The following is an 18034-nucleotide window of genomic DNA, read 5'->3' on the forward strand; positions in this document are numbered from 1 at the left end:
CTGAAAAGTACCTTGAACACACATCTCCCCTAAATCTGTGTGTTTACAAATGACATACATGCGCTATTGCACTAATATATTGGGCTCAGTGAAAAAAACATACACACACCTACTAAAATGATAAAAATAAGCATAAAACCAGTTCTACAATGTTCTCCACATTCCTCAATAGATCATCATCAACTGTGTTCACCACCTGACCCGGGCTGGAGATCACTGTTTGACAGAACTACTTACAGAAATTTTGGAATGGTAACAGAAGCTCACTCTAGTCACACCTGATCCCACACTCCCAAGAGCATGTCTTCCTTTTCAAACAAGAGCAGGAATCATGGGATGGCCTTAGATTAGGAAAGAATCACACCAGTGCCTGCAGGACAACCTTGACAAACATTAATCCACACTCAAAACTCTTCTCTGAAAATATCAGGTGCATGAATGTCACCTTCATGGGTAAGAAATATGACAACACAGAACATGAGTCTGAAGGGAATGACCTGCTTGGCTGGGCTCTCATGAGCCAAGTTTAAGCTCAGTGATGCATGTTGCTGAGTCTTTAGAGGATGGATAAGATGAGCTTTTTTAAAAAATCTACAGGGAACAAGAAAAATCAATGCATTTCAAGCTATCTCTTCTCTTCTCCTCGGCACCACCACCTCTACCCCCATCATTCCCTGCCACTCCAAATTATAGTGTAATTACATTTTTAACATGTCGGCTCACACACCTTTGAGAGATCCCACGAGAAACATGTAACAAAATATTTTTCAATCCATGCATGTTTCTGGCCCACTGATAACCTAAACTAGGACAAGTTTTAAGAATTGATTTAAGTAAAATTTTGGAAGCTATAAATAACAACTGAATGGGCATTTTCCAAGTACTTCCTAATTCCTATCCTTCCCCAGAGACTAAGTGGATGGGTCCAGCATGACCACTGTTATCCTCACACCCTAGTGATTATTCACCAACAACAGGGTCCCTAGTCCTACATTTAGTTCTGATAGAGCCACAGTTCATTGGTTATAATCAATTAACTATTAATCAGTTACAGCATTCAAGGTGCTTGTAAATCTACCTTGAAGGTCCTAGGAAGACCCTAAGGGTTCTAGCGAGGTCGCAAAATATACAGAAACAGAGAGGCTGGTCTATAGTGAAGAGAGAACAGTACACTCATAAGCCTCAGTATGATGTATATGCGTCTCCATTTCTCATGTTATGAGGGTCTACAGGCCACGTGATAGAAGGGTTCGAGTACTGTAACACTGGGTGTGTCTCCACAGAAGAGCATATCCCAGGCAAACCAGAGAGGTGAGGACATTAGCAGGGTCTTGATTAGAGCAATGCAAGGGCACCTTTTCCCAAATCTATCTCCTGGGTGTGGTGATGGGGTCACATAGAGATTACTGTTTCCTCCATCTCCATGCTCCAGATGATAAAGCTGCTCCCCAAAAAGTTTGGTTCTCCCTGTTAACCAGACCTGCAACGTTAACATCAATGCCACACACATAACCCAAACTTCCCACTTTGGACATGAACTGGTCCTGGAAAATGGTAATTATAAACCCCTGGGAGCAAAAAGGCAACGCCCTGGGTGAGCCAGACAGTATCGAGCCATGGACTAGAGTGGGTAACATAGAGCAAAACTGGGTGAAGAATGCTAACATAGCAACAATGGCCAAACTGAGTACAGGGAAGAAAGTATTCGGACTTTTAAAAATTAATCCCCTCAACCTCCCAGGATTCTGGTCTGCTCCCCTAGACTGTTCAGTTTCTCTTGCAAATCTTTTACTCTGAGCCACTGGTTTGACTGCAGAGTACCATAAACAAGCAGAAAAAACAGCACGAACAAGACACAGAGTCCAGCCCTCAGGGAACTTCCATTCCAGGAGCACTAAAGACCTTAAGGACTTAAGAATGGATGGTTTTGCTACGATGACTAATTAAAATGGGGAGAAAGAATAGAATGAGACATAAAGCTCTGAATGCCGGCCCATCAGGAGAGTTTGCAGACTGACTATATGAAATGTGTAACAGCTTTCTAGAAGGAGGTCTGGCTGAAAAGATCAGGTTCAGGGACATATACATATAAATGAATGCAGGATCTCATTTTCATAAATGTAAATAGTAAACAAAATTGTTATTTGTATCTGAATTATGTTCAAATAGAGATACATGGGAGCCCATTGCCACAGTGGGAAGATTTATCCATACATACGAGCATTACTGCCCCTATTTTCTAGCAAATTTCAGCTCAACACATGGCCGATTTAATCTCTCCTCTTGCACCTCTTAATTCCTCCATTCTCTTCTCCCTAACTTACACTCCAATGAGAAAAACATCAACCTGGCTTTTTGTAAAACCTCTCAAATGACCCACGTCACACTCAAATTCTGCCACTATGAATCCTTCCAAATGACTGTGCCATTAAAGTACAGACTGTTCCTTCACGGAAAAGCACGCTCATTCTAATACAGAGAACGTTCACCCAATACATTTGTTGCAACTTGGTTAGAAAAATACTGTTAATACAGGCCATCTAACAGGACTGGGAACAGCCTCTTTACACAGAAGCTGGCTCTAATTTTAAAGGTAAAAACCATGGTGGGGATGGGAACAAATCCTTAAGAAAGAAGAGATAAACTTTAAAGATTAAGGTGATTAAGATAGAGCTCTGAAAAAAATCCAAGTACTTAGACATTAGCAGGAGAGATGGCATCTAGAGCACTGGTCCTCATTTTTATTAATCAAGCCCACTGCAGTTAAAAAAAAAAAAAAGGTTTTGAGAGCTCTAATTTTTCAATATTCAGTTATTACGTACTAAATGTACAATAGCCATGTGTTAGATTTATGTTATAAAATACAGAAATTTTCAAGAGTCAAACAGTAGATATAAATAGATGTTCTGATGTTTTTGTAGCTCATCTTGCATTTTCCTTTGGTTACATACATTCCACATTGATGGCCACTGATCTAGACCAGAAGTCAGTAAGCTACAGCCCACAAGGTATATTTCTGCAAATAAAGTTTTATTGAAACACAATCATACCCATTCAGTTACACAGAGTCTAGACCTGCTTTCAAGCTGCAACAGCGGTGATGCTCAACAGTGACCGTCTGGCTCATAAAGCCTAAAATATTTACTATCTGACCCTTCACAAAAAACATTTCCAATGTCTGATCTAGAGTCTCAGTGATGAAAAAAGTCCTGCCAGCTCTTGATCAAGTAAGAAAAGTAGATGATTGTGATCCACCTCACTAATGCAGGGTTTACTGAGAAAATAAAATTTCTCCAGCTAAGAAATTTAGAAAAATCTACTTGTAGGAAAGTTCAACATTTTGACAAAGCTTCTCCATCTTGGATAATTTTCTACATATTTCAAGCAACTGTATTAAGTAGCTTCTCTAGAGATAGCTTCCCACAGCCAACAGATTAATCACCAAATTCAGCACAAGGGATTAACTGGAAAGTTTAGCACTGGGGTGATGGAGGGTAGAACAGCTCAGTGGTAGAGCCCATGCTTAGCATGCATGAGGTCCTAGGTTCAATCCCCAGTACTTCCATTTAAAAAAAAAAAAAGGAAAAGAAGTATAGCACTGATGCTATATATAACCTATTGATGGCATAAAAATGATGAAGGATGTACAAAGAAGGAAAGCTGGAGAAACACCTCAGGCTGCCCTACATGTCTTTACTCCTATAGACCAGATGTTCTCCAAATACGGTCCACGGACCCCTGGAGGACCCTGAGATTCACTTGGGAGGTTCACAAGTTCAAGACAGTTTTCATAATGATACTAAAACAAGTCTGTCCTTTTCATCATGTTGCCACCTGCGAGGATGGTGCAACAGTAACAGGGGAGAAAACCGCTGGTACCCTAGCACAAAGCAAGGCAGCAGCGCCACGCTGTGCAAATATTACTGAACCCGCCACTGCTGCACAAACAACACCAACTTCATTTACAAACGTCCTTGACGAAAAAGTAAAGAGTTATTTTTGTTAAATCTCAGCCCTTGAGTGCATACATTGTAAATACTCTGTATAACAAGACAGAAGTAGATGAGGAGTTTGGGATTAACAGATACACATTACTATATATAAAGTAGATAAACAACAAGGACCTACTGTATAGCTCAGGGAACTATATTCAGTTTCTTGTAATGAGCTGTAATGGACAAGAATCTGAATATATATATATATCTGAGTCACTTTGCTGTACACCTGAAACTAACATTGTGAATCAACTACATTTCAACAAAAAATAGGAATTAAAAAAAAATGTAGACACAATATGCTTCTTCCATATACCAAAGTGGTACCTGTCTCAATGTAAAGAATTTTCTATGACAGTTGGAGTTATTAGAACTAGCTCTCTTTTTTCATGAAACACCATGAAAAGGTGACAAAGTACAATTATTGAGACTTGGGGTTTAGCAAATATTTTCTCTAAAATGCACGAAGATAGCCAGTTATTTCAAGGAAATCACCTGATAATACTTTTTTCCAAGGGTAAATTTATAACTTGAAAGCCAAAGTTTGAATTTTGGGCAACTTTTATCTGCCACTATGAGCTTTGCAAGCTTTGCTGTCCTTAAAGATCTTTTGATAAGATCAGTAGTGACAGTTTAAAAATGTTTTTCCTCACTGTACAACAGCAAAATAGCTGGATGTTATGCGTAACTCAGTGAACCAGTATTTCCTAAATGACCAAGGCAAGATTCTACAAAACATCTACAGGTAAAATATTCAAAGCACAAGATGGACCAAATGGACTATAATGTAACAAAATACAAAAAAGTTCACTGATAACGATTTCAGACTTCACACTGCAACTGATCTGTAAGAAACCCATCATGTGCTGAGTTGGGTTGAAGTATCAAAAAAGAATATCAGAAATTATGTGAAAAGACTATTAAAAATAGTCCCTTTTCTAACTACAGATCTGCATTTGGTTGGATTTTCTTTCTAATTCTTCAGACGAGACAACATACAGTAACAGAGTGAGTGCAGAAGCAGCTATGAGAATTCAGCTATCTTCTATTAAGTCAGAAATTACAGTGATCTGCCGAAAAAGGTAAAATGATGCAATTCTTCTCACTGACTGATTTTTGTTTTGGAAAAGAGCTATTTTTCAGAAGAATGGTATCAATGTTAGCCTGGAATTGGTGGATTAACATTACTTTTCAAGGAATTCATAAATTTTTCATTTTCATTTTCATTTCCAACAAGATAAATACCAAAAGGTATAACCCACAAAAATAAAAGCACAACCATTTTCAAGAATGGCAAAAGATCCTAGGACCAAAAGCATCCAGACCTGATACTGTAGGCCTACCTGCTCCTATCTTAAGTCTACATGCAGTTTTCTGTTTTTATTGAAAAATACTCACCAAGTAAAAGATCTTCCCTGTTTCTCTGTTCACTTTTTCATGAGCTACACAGGAAGTATCTTGTCTAAATGGAAGTATGACATGCCCACAAATATAGGAAGAGGGAGAATGGCTCTAAGCACAAAGAGGAATCAAAGCCAACCGTAGGAACCAGGGGCTTCAGGCACTTCAGCCACATCTACAGACACAGCTGAGCCTGGTTCACCAACCTCCACAGACCCAGGCTGTAGGAGAGGAACTACATCCCACCAGGACACTTTTCCTTTGCTCAAGTCAATTGCCTAGAACTCTGGGGACCCCACTCCAATTCCGATTTCCTGCCAGGTAAGTGGAAAAATCACTTAAAATGGTATTTTGGGGGCAAGAGGCTGGCGGTAAAAAATTTTTTAATTGAAAAAATTTTTAAAAAGGCAATCATTCTCTGTACTATTTCAATTGTCCAAATGGCATAAAAGGGACAGTTGGAATCTGAGATTTCTCTCTCCATTCCAAACAGAGAAAAAATTTCTCAGGCGGGGATTCCCTGACATGGGACTGTGATTAACTGCCCACCTAAAATAAGTCGCAGAATCTCCAGAGTTGACCAGATTGGGATAAATGGCCAGAAAAGACTTGGGGTGAGGGGGTTGCAACATTCAACTTCGTCAGGGAGCAAAACCACTTTGCTAGGTCTGTTCTCGCAGAGAGAAGGGAGAAGAGGAAAGCTGCTTCTTCTCTGGGGCCTGACCACAGGAGTCATGGCCCTAAATACATTAAAGGCAAGATCTTAGAGCCTAAAAGTCTCTTAAAGAACTAGTAACAGGTTTCATAATTTTATGATCACCATCGTAAGCCAGGTATTGGCAAACTGATTCCTACCAAAATGAGCATATATACTCTAGCAATCCCCAAGACAGAAAGAAATTATAAATTAAAAGTCATTTGTTAGGATTTCAGCAAAATGTTCCCTCCTAGAAAACTGTTCTAAATGGCAATTAGGCAAAATAGTACTACATTCTACATACAGGGTAGATTAAATCAATTTGCCAGCTGGTATAAGAACCTAAGAATTATACTGTTTCCACGGCTTCTAACTGTGAACTCGGATTTGAGATACACATGTGTACTCCATCCAGAACCAATCACAGTGAAGAACACATTTGAAACTATTACTCAAAAGGCAAAATCCAGAGATTCTTAGATTCTCCTGACTCCCCTTATAAAAGGATTATCTGGAGATAATGGACACCCGTAAATACAACAGACTAGCTCCGTTCTGAAAGCAAGACCAGGAGTGAAAGAAAAGAAAGAAGCAGCTTACCGGTGGTCAAGATGACTGAAGTCTTGTAAATTCAATTCCCTGGTGTCTTGTGTCAGATAAATGGTATCCACATCCTATTTGAAATATAATTCAGTCACATAAATAGTCCACGGAGATGATCAGAGAAGCAAGAAGATGCAAAGAGAATCAAACAATGGCATAGCAGATTTTTATAAAATCTGAGGAAGGAAGATTTTAAGCAAACAATGAACAGTGGGAAAAAAGAGAAATGAGCCAGTAAAATATTGGAATATTCTCCAGGTGTGTGTGTGTGTGTGTGCGTGCACGTGCGCAGAGACACTTACCCACTGTACTTCTTCCCTGTATGAAAATCCAAGCCAGTCACAAACACAGGCATACATCTGAGAAAATCCACCTGAAACACACAACAGAAATGTAACAGGACTGCGACTAAACGATTTTCAAGTTAAAATCTAAAAGCTTAAATATGGCCGATGTTGACAGTGCTGATTAGCCTTTCCGTTTGGGGAAACAGCAAAGATTCCCCCCCTGTTCTATAGTAAGTACACAGCAGGATGCAATCCAGCTTAAATATAGGACGTTTGTCCACTGATCTAAGGTCTGTGTGGGGCTAATTACACCTTAAAACTAATTGTACCTTTATGGGAGCAAGCTAGGAATAGACTTAACTTCCGGCAAGAAGACATCCATCCCAGCCTTTTTTTTTTTTTTTTTTTTTTTTAAGTTTTAAAATGCATGCTCACCACAGGGGCCCTGCTCGGCCACAGTCTGGCTGTCCCACAGAGCCTGGAGACTGGCCAGTCGCTCAGATGGCTCCATGCAGACTTTCTTCATGATTCTCCTGTAAGAGCAACAACCATACATTTCAAAAATCAAGTTTTCTGAAGTGCACCTAGAAATTTACTTTGTAATATGCCTATTTTTTTTTTAAACAAAATGGGTATCCTTTCAATTTTGGTAAATAGAATTCCATGTTTTGAGTACTAGGGAACTGGAAATCTACAGGAACTGAATAATAAAACCCTTTATTTACCTTCCATTTGGAGGTAGCAACAACAGGTATTTAACAATATAAATACTCCCCATGTTACTGAGTTGTTGTATAGCATTAGATTTATTAGAATAGTTAGAAAGTGGTGTGTTCTGCTTAATAAATTTTAGATTACGTGTATACTAAGTATAAATTACTAATAGTCAAAGAAGTGAAGTACGGAGCTCCTCTTCTGCCCTTCCACAGTACAAAATAGTACAAATGTCCATCAAGAAACTGAGCATTTGGTGGGGGCGGGGAGTGGCACAGTTCAGTGGTAGAGTGTGTGCCCACTGTGCACAGTGTCCTGGGTTCAATCACCACTACCTCCATTAAAATAAATAAGTAAGTAAATCTAATCTTACCCTTACAAAAAAAAAAAAAAGAAACTGAGCATTTCACATTGGAAGAGCTGTTCCTTTTACCATCTCTTCCCTAGACACTGAACACAGTTCAAAACACTTAGCAAAAAACGTGTGATAGGGAGACGGGTGACAAGGGGTCTGGGAGCTAAGCGGGAACCAGGTCCCGGGGAGCCTTAAAGATCAAATGAAGGGGCTGGGATTTTATTCTCAGGGCAATGAGGAGCCACAAAAAGATGAAACAGCAAGTAGGAGATGATTAGATGGGCACTGTAAACAAACACCTGCAGGGGCAGGGGTGGGGCAAACTTTGGAAATAAATAGACAGATAGCTTGAGAAATTAAAAAGCACTTTCCCGTGACTGTTAAGAGCCCAGTGAGAGTGAAGGTCATGAACTGCTGGTGGCACCAAGTTTCTCTCACAGCTCTCAGCAGCCCAAATGTGTGTGGGGTGGAGGTGGGGGTGGGGGGCAGCTGGCTTTGCTGCAGGGATGCAGGCTTTCCAGGCAGGCAAGCCAGAAAGACAGTGGGGACAGAAGGAGTTGGGGAGACTGACAGGGCCTCGCTCAAGGGCTGGCCAGTGTGAGGCTTGGCAGTCAGGAGAGGAAGCGAAGGCAGAAAGGAGATGGAAAAAAAGGAATCCCAAAAGATCACGGCCTGGAGGCCCCCCCAAAAGTCCAAGTCCTGGTCCTTCCGAGGGAAAGTGCAACACTGGAGGCTGTGGTCAGAGAGAGATGACGAATGACGATTTCACCCAGGAGAGGCTGTTCCAGGAGATGACAAGGTCTGGGGGGTGGCTGTTGAGAGTAAAGTGGAGTGGAGGCAAGAGGTCACAGGCCGTGAGGAAGGCTGTTGGCAAGTCAGAAGCCTCCAGGACCATGACAGCCCCTGGGTGCCAAGTGGTGAAATAAACGCACAAAGTCATATTACACATTATTTTCATCCACCTTTAAAAATTTTAAAGTACTTTGGAATATATAAATAAAATTGCTTTGGCTATGCATAATGCTCATCCTTATGGATTTCAATCACCTCGCAGAGTATCAGAGGAGAATGTTCGCAGTTATTTCCATTCTCTCACTGGATAAATTCCAGATAAAGTGTGCCATACATAGAGCCCAGCAAGTTGCCTGGTTGGCCTGTTCTCCTCCCAGAGAAAACCTCAAATACACACATTTAAATACAGACACCGTACCAGCCTTGAAAAGATTGCTACTTCTTTGCAATTTTTATGATTGAAGCATCCTCAGGTATAACGATTGATGTTGAATGTCAGTAATTCCGTCCAGTTCTTGTGTAAATGCCTGAGATCTACAGATGCAGCATAATTTTTCTCCACTTTATCTGAACACACCCATGATGAACTCCTTATTATGCTCAAAGTCCTTAATCTGGGGGCAACTGTGGGGGTTAAGAAGCCATGCACAATGGTAGTGATATTATAGAATCTGGCGATGTGGAACGGTTCATCTTGGTTCAGTACCATCATTCTGGGATTTCGGTAGCATTATTTTCTGGCAACAATACAGTGAAGCCAGATGTTATACAAAGAAAGAACAGAGCGGTCGGAAACAGATGCAAGCATTTACACAGATGAATTAAGTAAACCTTGGACACACCAAGCTGGATACGGGCCTGACTTCATCTGAGATCACGTTTCTCTTCTAAAATTCTTGCTTTATTTCAGCTCAACTGTACATCAGTTTCAGTGACACATAGGATCAAGCTAAGCTAGTCAAACACAGACAGAAAATGAGGCAGGAAGCTGGTAGGATTAAGAATAGGAAGGGGGCAGTCTAGGATCAGAGGGAGAAATAAACTAATCCTCATGGCAGACTCAGAAACCAGAGCCTAATTTTACTCCAGAAACAACACTGGACAGTTACACTCAGGGGCAGGAGGAAATGACCTGGAGAGTGAGGGAGGCCACTAGCGTAGACGGTAGTGTGAACAGGGCCCTGCCACGGTGGAGGCTACCCCTGGCATTTTCCCTAACCTTCAAAACCATCCTTCAAAGATCTCACTCGGAGCTTTTTTCCAAGCAGTTTCCTTCTGAAACGGTTCTCATCTTCCGTTTTTCAGGAAGGAAAAAAAAAAATTAGATTTCATGGAACAAGTGCATTTATTTACATAAGAGATAAAGTTTTAAGAACTAAACTTCCAGAAGAGAGGAACTGTTTCTTACGTATTCCAACACTAGACACAGACAGTGAGGGAAAGAAAAAATCTACCCCGCAGGAGTTCTTTCTGTAGCTACATAACAGCAAAGAGTCATCTGTGCACGCATCACAGGGCACCAGCTCACACACACATACAGAGAGAGAGTGAGCGTGTGTCAGACAGATAGACAGACACACACACACAGGAGTTACTGTCAGAATAAGTATCGTGACAGGTAAACCAAAATCCTGGACAACAGATATGGACATCGTGCCAGACATTCAGAGGTCACGCTGTACAGCTGAATCAGCTACATTTACGTGGCGTGCATTTAATTCACACAAGACTCAGAAAATAGTTCTATGCAGCAACGAACAGTAAACTCAATGCCGAGCACACCCGCTTTCTATGCAAATCTCACGCTTAACTGGTTGACAGGGGGAAAATATTCTGTACGTTATTTTAATCCACTGAAATTAAGTGATTTATCTGAAATACAATTCCAGGGCTCACTCTACGCAATACAGCAGTAGTCTCCAGAAGAGTGAGTGTCTTACTGATGCAAACCACGCCACAAGGTGCTACCCATTGCTTTAGGAAAGTGTAGGGACTATCAGAGCCTGCCTCCTTTTGTTTACCATAAACTCCTATTTTGCCACTTCTCTTCCCCATAACCTCACCTTTTCACATTCGACTGGCTTTTGACTTAAAAAGGGCTTTGCAATACTGTTTTTCTCATGGAAGCAAAGAAGCATTGTCCTAACATATCAACGCTAATACCCAGCCAGCTTTCAACTGTCCTGTATATGAAAGAATGATCAAATATGCTGAAAGTCTAAGAAGAAAGTCATGCTAGAAAGTTACTCTTCTGTCACCTTCATAGTTAACAAGAATAAAAAAAATCAAATTAGAGAAACGCAATCAACTTACAAACAAACATACAATAATTTTAAAAATCATAAACATCAAAGAAATCCCCTACAAACATCATCCATCTTCTCTTTGACAGTGTATGCTTTCAGTCAGGCGCCTCTGGGTAACAACTGCCGCAACCTGTACAGCTAAAACCTCTGGGACACTTTTAAGCCATTGCATGAGTTAATTTAATCCTCACAAAACTGCATGAGTATCATATTCCCATTTTACAGATGAGGACAATGAGGCATGGAAAAGTGAGTTAACTTGCCTGGAGTCTTGTCCCCTAAAATAGCCAGGCAATCTGACACCTTTTACTTCCAACTCGAGGCTCTCTCCCTCCACATTCATAAAGCAGCATTTACAAGACTGATTCTCCCTTATACGTAGCTGTCACTTTATTCTAAATTTCAAAAAGCCTTTGCTAGCTCCCTAGTGCCTAGCCCTGAGGCTTTTATTCAGGCTCTCTCCAGGTAGACTTCCCCTTTGCCTCACAGTGATATCTGCAGGCTCTCAATTCCAACTACTTGTCAGGCTGGCTGCTGTCTTCCTAAGGCAAGTTAAGCGCCACTGCACCTGCCCTCACCTCCGCCTTCAGCCTCCAACTGCTGCCACTTTCCCTAATGGACTCTTCTCCAAGGCCCACGGCTGACAAAAGCCCTCCTCTCAAAAAAAAAAAAAAAAAAAAGAAACAAAGAAAAAAGAAAAGAGGGAAACAAACACAAATAAAACATTTTTTTGACATCCCGAGTGAAACAGAACTTTTCTGTGTCTTGAAATCTGAGGGTGTTTCACTCTCCTCATCGTGTTATTTGTGGAACTTTCTTACACTACCTCCAGATTACAAACTCTTAGAGGGCAGGAAACATTTCACTCATCTGTGTGTGCTGAGGAACTTCTCAAGTCAACATTTTCTAAGTTAGTTCTAACTTGTCCTGATGACTTAAGAAAAAAAACATAGCTTGGTTTTGGAGAACAGCCAGGTGCTCGATATTGGAAAAGCTGAAGGCCGTAACACAAAACTTCCTGCAGGGAACTGCCAGTACACACCATGTAAATGAAGAGGCCACTCACTGAGACAGAGTATCGAACACGGGCAGGTTTTAGGGGGAAATAGTAAGTTCAGTTTAGGACACACTGTATCTGAGATACGTGGGGACATCCTTGTGGAGATGTCCAATAAGCAGCTGGGAGACAAAAATGAAGATCAAGGGAAGGTAGAGGTCATGGATTTAGAAACCAACGTGTATGTAGTAACTGCCTTTCTAGAAATAGGGCTGATTATTCAATGCTTGTTGCCCAAACATTTTAACAAGAAGTTAAATGGAAGCTAAGAGTGAAAACACTTTTCTTAACCCAATTTTCTCTTTTGGGGAGGGGGCGAGGATTAGGGGTTTTTTTTAATTTAATTTTTTTTAAGTGGAGATACTGGGGATTGAGCACAGGACCTTGTGCATGCTTAAGCATGTTCCTGATCAACTGAGCTATACCTTCCTCCAACCCAATTTTCTCTGGGAAGAAAAAAATGAGGGTATCCAAACCAATAACAAAACTGATAATTCCCCCCAAATTCCCAGACTATTAAATGAATAAAATTACGTTTTAAAGAAAATAAAGATTCTAAGTATCAGTCTGAGGGTTTCATAAGCCCTTGATGAATAAAGCTCTGCTTAATAATTTTTTTTATCTCATCAGTGTTGGTTTGGAATGAAAGGAAGGACACTGTATGGAAACTCATGTACAAGGTCACATTACTGAAACGCGGTTTAAGGAAAATGGGTTGGAGTTATTGCTACCTCACAATTACTCCATATATTCTCTGGCAGCTTGAGGATGATGTAGAAACCATTTCCAAGACTGTCTGGCTGCTGGGTATTTATTTCCCCATCACCACTACTGATCCACTCCTCACCTCATCCTACCACCCAGCCCAACCCACCCCTCTCCCCCACATACAAGAGCAAGTGCCTCGCCCTTCCACTTCACTGGGATGAGGCCAGGGAACACATAGCTCCCTTGGCAACCAGCTACCAGGATGCTCAGAGTAGAACAAGGTGACTTAAGCTTCAGGAAGGAGGAAGCCCTGGGTGAAAAACCAGAAAGCACATGGCCAGACCTTCTTACTGGGGCGGGTAAAGGGAAGGGACGAGACCCCGGGGAACAGCGGTGACCGGAGACACTGAAAGGACACTCCTACCTCTAGGAGCTGCTTTCTGTCACTCAAAAGGTTTGAAAGACATGGAGCCTAAGTTTTTCTGTTGCTTTGACTCTTTTTGTTTGTTTGTTTTGGGGGGGAGGAGGGGTAATTAGGTTTATTTATTTTTAACTTTTTTTAATGGCAGTACTGGGGATTGAACCCAGGACCTTGTGCACGCTAGGCATGCCCCCTACCACTGAGCAATACCCTCCCCCCTCTGCTTAGCCTCTTAATTTAAAGGCAGAGCATTGTAGGGACGTGCTCTATGAAGCACAATCATTCCCCAGATTCCCCTCTGCCCCACCAAGCACGGTGCACAGCTCACCACCTCTGTGATCTACGCGAGGTTTCAGGCCTCCTCAGCAGGGAGAGGGACTTCCTAAGATCTGCGTGCCATCTTCCGTCAGGGCGTTCTGACTACGAACTATTATTTTAGGAGCTTTCTGACGTAAGGACCTCTCTGCCTTTTCACTTCTGTCAATACACTTCCCCTTTCCAATGACCCACACTCCCTCACCACAAACTGTTACACAAGCACACAGTCCTGACTTTAAGCACTCAACAAAAAAGTAGGAGGGCACGTTCAGACAAAATCTAATGATATCCCACCACAGAAGAAAATGAAAGAGGCTAATTTCAATGTTGGGTTTTTTTTTTAAGTTTCCTCTTACTGAAACCAGGAAAAAAAAGGAAAGAAAAGGGGGGAAAAAAAAGGAAAGAAAAGGGGGAAAAAAAAACCCAAGGAAAAGGAAGCATTCTCCTTCTTCATTAATACTACACTTGATGCCTTTTTTCAAAGCATTTGGCCCCTGACATTCTGCCAATAGCGGTGGGTAAAATTCACACGAGGGTAAATCTCAGGTGAAATGAAAAAGGTCCCATTCTAGTGTTAGGAGGAGAGGTTAAAGGCTTGCCAAACCCCTCCATCACTCAAGCTCTTTAAAGAATAAGGCACGGCCATCTAGAAATTCTCAGATGTGAAACCCAAAGATTTAAGTGAGGGTTTTGATATTTCATGTTTAAGACAAGAAGAAAGTATGGGAGAGGAACCCAGGGAAGAGGCAAGAGGAAGGCTGTTTTCATTGTGAGGAAGAACACGTTCCCTGCTCCCCCGCCCCCAGGAGAACTCACACTGGGGAGAGGCCGGGAAATATCTTCCGCAGGCTGGTGCCGATGTGAGCCAGCACTTCGCTCACGTCCTCGGGCGATGCCATCTTCATGGAGAGGCTGTACTTCTCAGTTTCCACGACCATCTGTAAGAACCGGGTAGGATGCCTCTTAAGAATGAGTCCGACTCCTTAAATCGTTTCTCTTAAGTGATGTCAACGATATACAGTAGTCCCTGCTTATCCACAGGAAACGTTCCAAGAGCCCCGGTGGAAGTCTGTTACCACAGACAGTACTGAAACCTACAGATACTAGGCTTCTCCCAGCTATACACACCTATGATGGAGTTTAATTTATAAATTAGGCACATGAAGAGATTAACAATAATAACTAACAATAAAATAGAACAACTATAATACATACTATAAATAAAAGTTATGTGAACATGGTCTCTCTCGCTCTCTCTCAAAATATCTTATTGTATAAATTTAATGCCTTTTCCATCCTAACTAAGCAGCTATCACATGCGGTGGCCGTAACTTTTGCGATTTGAGGTGTAACAGCAAAACAGATTTCTTTTTCCATCTTCACAATTTCACAGGTGGAAGGTTTATTCTTACCATAGATCCTAGCAACCTCAGTATACAATTTTTTTCTTTCCTTATTAAGTTAAGAACTTTCAACTTTTCACTTAAAGAAAGCACTTTACGGCTTCTCTTTGGCACATTCAAATTGCCAATGTCACAACTCTTGCACTTCGAAGCCATTATGCAGTAAAATAAGGGTGACTTGAACACAAGTCCTGTGATATTGTGACAGTCGATCTGATAACTTAGCTGGACTGTATGAAGGGAACAAGGCAATGAAGTTTAATGGTAGGCAAAGACTCATTCCGACAATTAACTGCTGGAGAAGTCCAAAAGTTATACCAAAAATGCTGACACTGAGGTCATATAGCTAGTCTTACAAATAAGTATAAATCAACCTGATACAAAGGGCAGGTCACAAAAGGGGCAATAGGTTGATTATAAACACATTTCTAATATAAAGAATCAACTTCCATCACTTTTTTGAAAAAAAAGATACCATTTCCTTGGATCTCAAGAATATTCATGGAAAATGCAATCCCTTTGGATTACTACTGCGTCAAAATATCCTCATACATTCACCTTCCGTTGCCACTTAATTTGTATAAAAATGTTATGTGCAACTACCTTTAAGTGCAGCTAACCAACTGGATTAACAAAGAAGCTTTTGGATTTGCTTTAGGTTGTCCTAAAATTAGCTAGATTTTAAAAAATAATCTGTCTTTCAATGTGTTTATGTTAAAAGAAAAAGTAATGCAATTTATTTGTCAAAATGATGAGATCAAAGAAAAAGACTTGAGTGATATGAGTCCTTAAAATGTTATTTTCCCATAAGAACCCCTAAAGGAATCTGTTAAGTATTTGATTTATATCACCTTTGTACCAATTAGTTGGCTCCTTATATAAAACACATTTTTTTAATCCTAATTTTTAGCATATTCCTCGAAAAATTAATCGGTTGCCTTTGAAATTCTCTAAGCAAAGATCGTTTGGTCTTCCAGAAGTTGCTCCAAGAGATATCCCCCCCACCAAAGGCTGCAAGCATTACTATACCCAGAGTTATTTACTAATACAATCCCAGGACATCTCAAGTGCGGCATCTTAAATACAACTAAAACTGCTTTGTGCAGTTAGGCTCAGAAGTTTCATATGCACACATCTGGGCCTAGGGATGTTGTAAAAAGCCAGGCACTCTGGGATGCAGCCATCTTGTCTATGTTCGACAGCCCACCCCCAACCTTCCCTCCATTGGGAATTGTATTTCCCACTACAGGGTACATCTTCTTTCTTCACATCTAGGGCATCTGTCTATGCAGTTCACGGTTTGGGTACGAGTAATTAGTAATTAGCTTATTCTAATTCCACTTAATCTTAACGCCTAATCATCCTTAATTGCACAGGATTGAATAGAATGACAGGGAAGAAAAAAGGTGACAGGTGGGGAAGAAATGAGGGCTTAGAATGCAACCTTACATGAAAGCATTCATGGAGCCCTGCATAATATCACCACCTCAGCATAATGTGCAGACTGCAACAAAGGGAGAGCGGTGAGAATAACCCACCCCAGCATTTCATCAGGAGAAAGAACTTCCTCTCAGATAGCTCTTTCCCTCCTATTTCATTCTGGGGAAAACAGAAAGAAACCATTTTTGCTCAGACACCTAGCAGAACATAATCCATAAGCGCCAACGGGCATTTAAAATAACAGAGATATAAGAGCCAGTATCTTACTGAAAACCCAGGTTCCCAATCCCATCTCACCTCCTTTTTTAAGGTTAAAAACAACCGAGTAACCTTTTAGGAAGCATTTTTTCACTAAAATTCGGCCAACAGATCTGAAAAGTGTTTTTCTTCTCTAAATAGAAACAGCCATTTACCAAAATCATTCTGTGACAGAGCGAACAATCAGCCTTATAATTTGAAAAAAAAAAAATCTTAGCAGGTATTTCAGTTGTACAAGAAGCGATTCCAAAACTGTAACTGTAAAACTATACAATTGTTGGTCTCTATTTATTGACCATGACAACAACAGAACTTGAACACCATCAAGTCTTCGGGCAATGAGAATTTTAAAACAAGATAAAGGTCTCCCCATATTTCCACGAGAAAGAGGAAAAGAGCGATAGTAAAAAGTCACATTTCACCAACTCAACACCACATTCACTCACTCTCCCTCACATTCATGAAATGTGTTATGTCCCGTGGCATTTTATCTGAATTTACAAACAATCATTAAATAGTGGTAAAAGCAGCAATGACAGAAAAGTTAATAAATCCCAGAGAACATTAGAAAAAAGGGTTCTAATCAAGGCTAGATGGCAAGTGCCACAGGCAGACCCCATCATCCTTATGATGTCTCATCAGAAAAAAATCGAAACCAGAGACATCAAGGGTCCTGAGGTTACACAGGTTATTCATACTCAGCCTCTGGGACACAACAGAATCAAATGCCCACGTGAGACATATGGAACCCTGACTGTCATGAGTGCGTGTATGGGGTGGGGGTGGGGGGAGTACCACTACTGCTGGAGGTATCAGTGTTTTCTTGTAATTTTTTATACAACTTTTAAAGGTTACACCCTATTTACTCTTATTACAAAATATTGGCTATACCCCCCCCCCGTTGAACAATACATCCTTTTGGCCTATCTCACACCCAATAATTGAGGTATCAGCATTTTTTAAAAATATCATAGGTAATTTTGAAACATCAAGTTTTGAATACCACTAAGTGACTCATATTGCCAGTGTCTGAGGTGCTGGTCCTGTGTGGAAGCAGGACAACTGTTTCACTATATAGTCATTTCATTTCCAAAGTTACCTGTGGTGATGGTGTAGAGCTATTCTTTTGGTACTTACAGGGACAGAACTGCTCCATGGGACTGAGGTGGATGGCTTTACACCCAGTCCCTCTGAATGCCAGACTTACGGAAGGGACAAGACTACACATGTGATAAGATCAGTTTCAGCAGCCACATGGGAAAATTGGTCTTGCTGTATC

At 40.9% G+C, this 18034-nt stretch overlaps 1 protein-coding gene across 4 annotated transcripts in view; it reads right to left on the reverse strand.

Moving 5' to 3' along the window:
- The window catches only part of CARMIL1 (capping protein regulator and myosin 1 linker 1), a 280713-nt gene that overhangs the window by 141598 nt on the left and 121081 nt on the right, over positions 1–18034 (reverse strand). For all 4 annotated transcript variants that reach the window (XM_072945577.1, XM_015234614.3, XM_072945575.1 and 1 more), the window contains 4 exons: positions 14471–14592; positions 7419–7516; positions 6999–7069; positions 6694–6767 (listed from right to left, as the gene is read on the reverse strand). In XM_072945577.1, the coding sequence (XP_072801678.1) occupies positions 6694–6767; positions 6999–7069; positions 7419–7516; positions 14471–14592 (365 nt within the window). The remainder of the gene's footprint in view (positions 1–6693; positions 6768–6998; positions 7070–7418; positions 7517–14470; positions 14593–18034) is intronic.

Source organism: Vicugna pacos, chromosome 20 (genome assembly GCF_048564905.1).
Source record: "Vicugna pacos chromosome 20, VicPac4, whole genome shotgun sequence".
NCBI classification, from domain to species: domain Eukaryota; kingdom Metazoa; phylum Chordata; class Mammalia; order Artiodactyla; family Camelidae; genus Vicugna; species Vicugna pacos.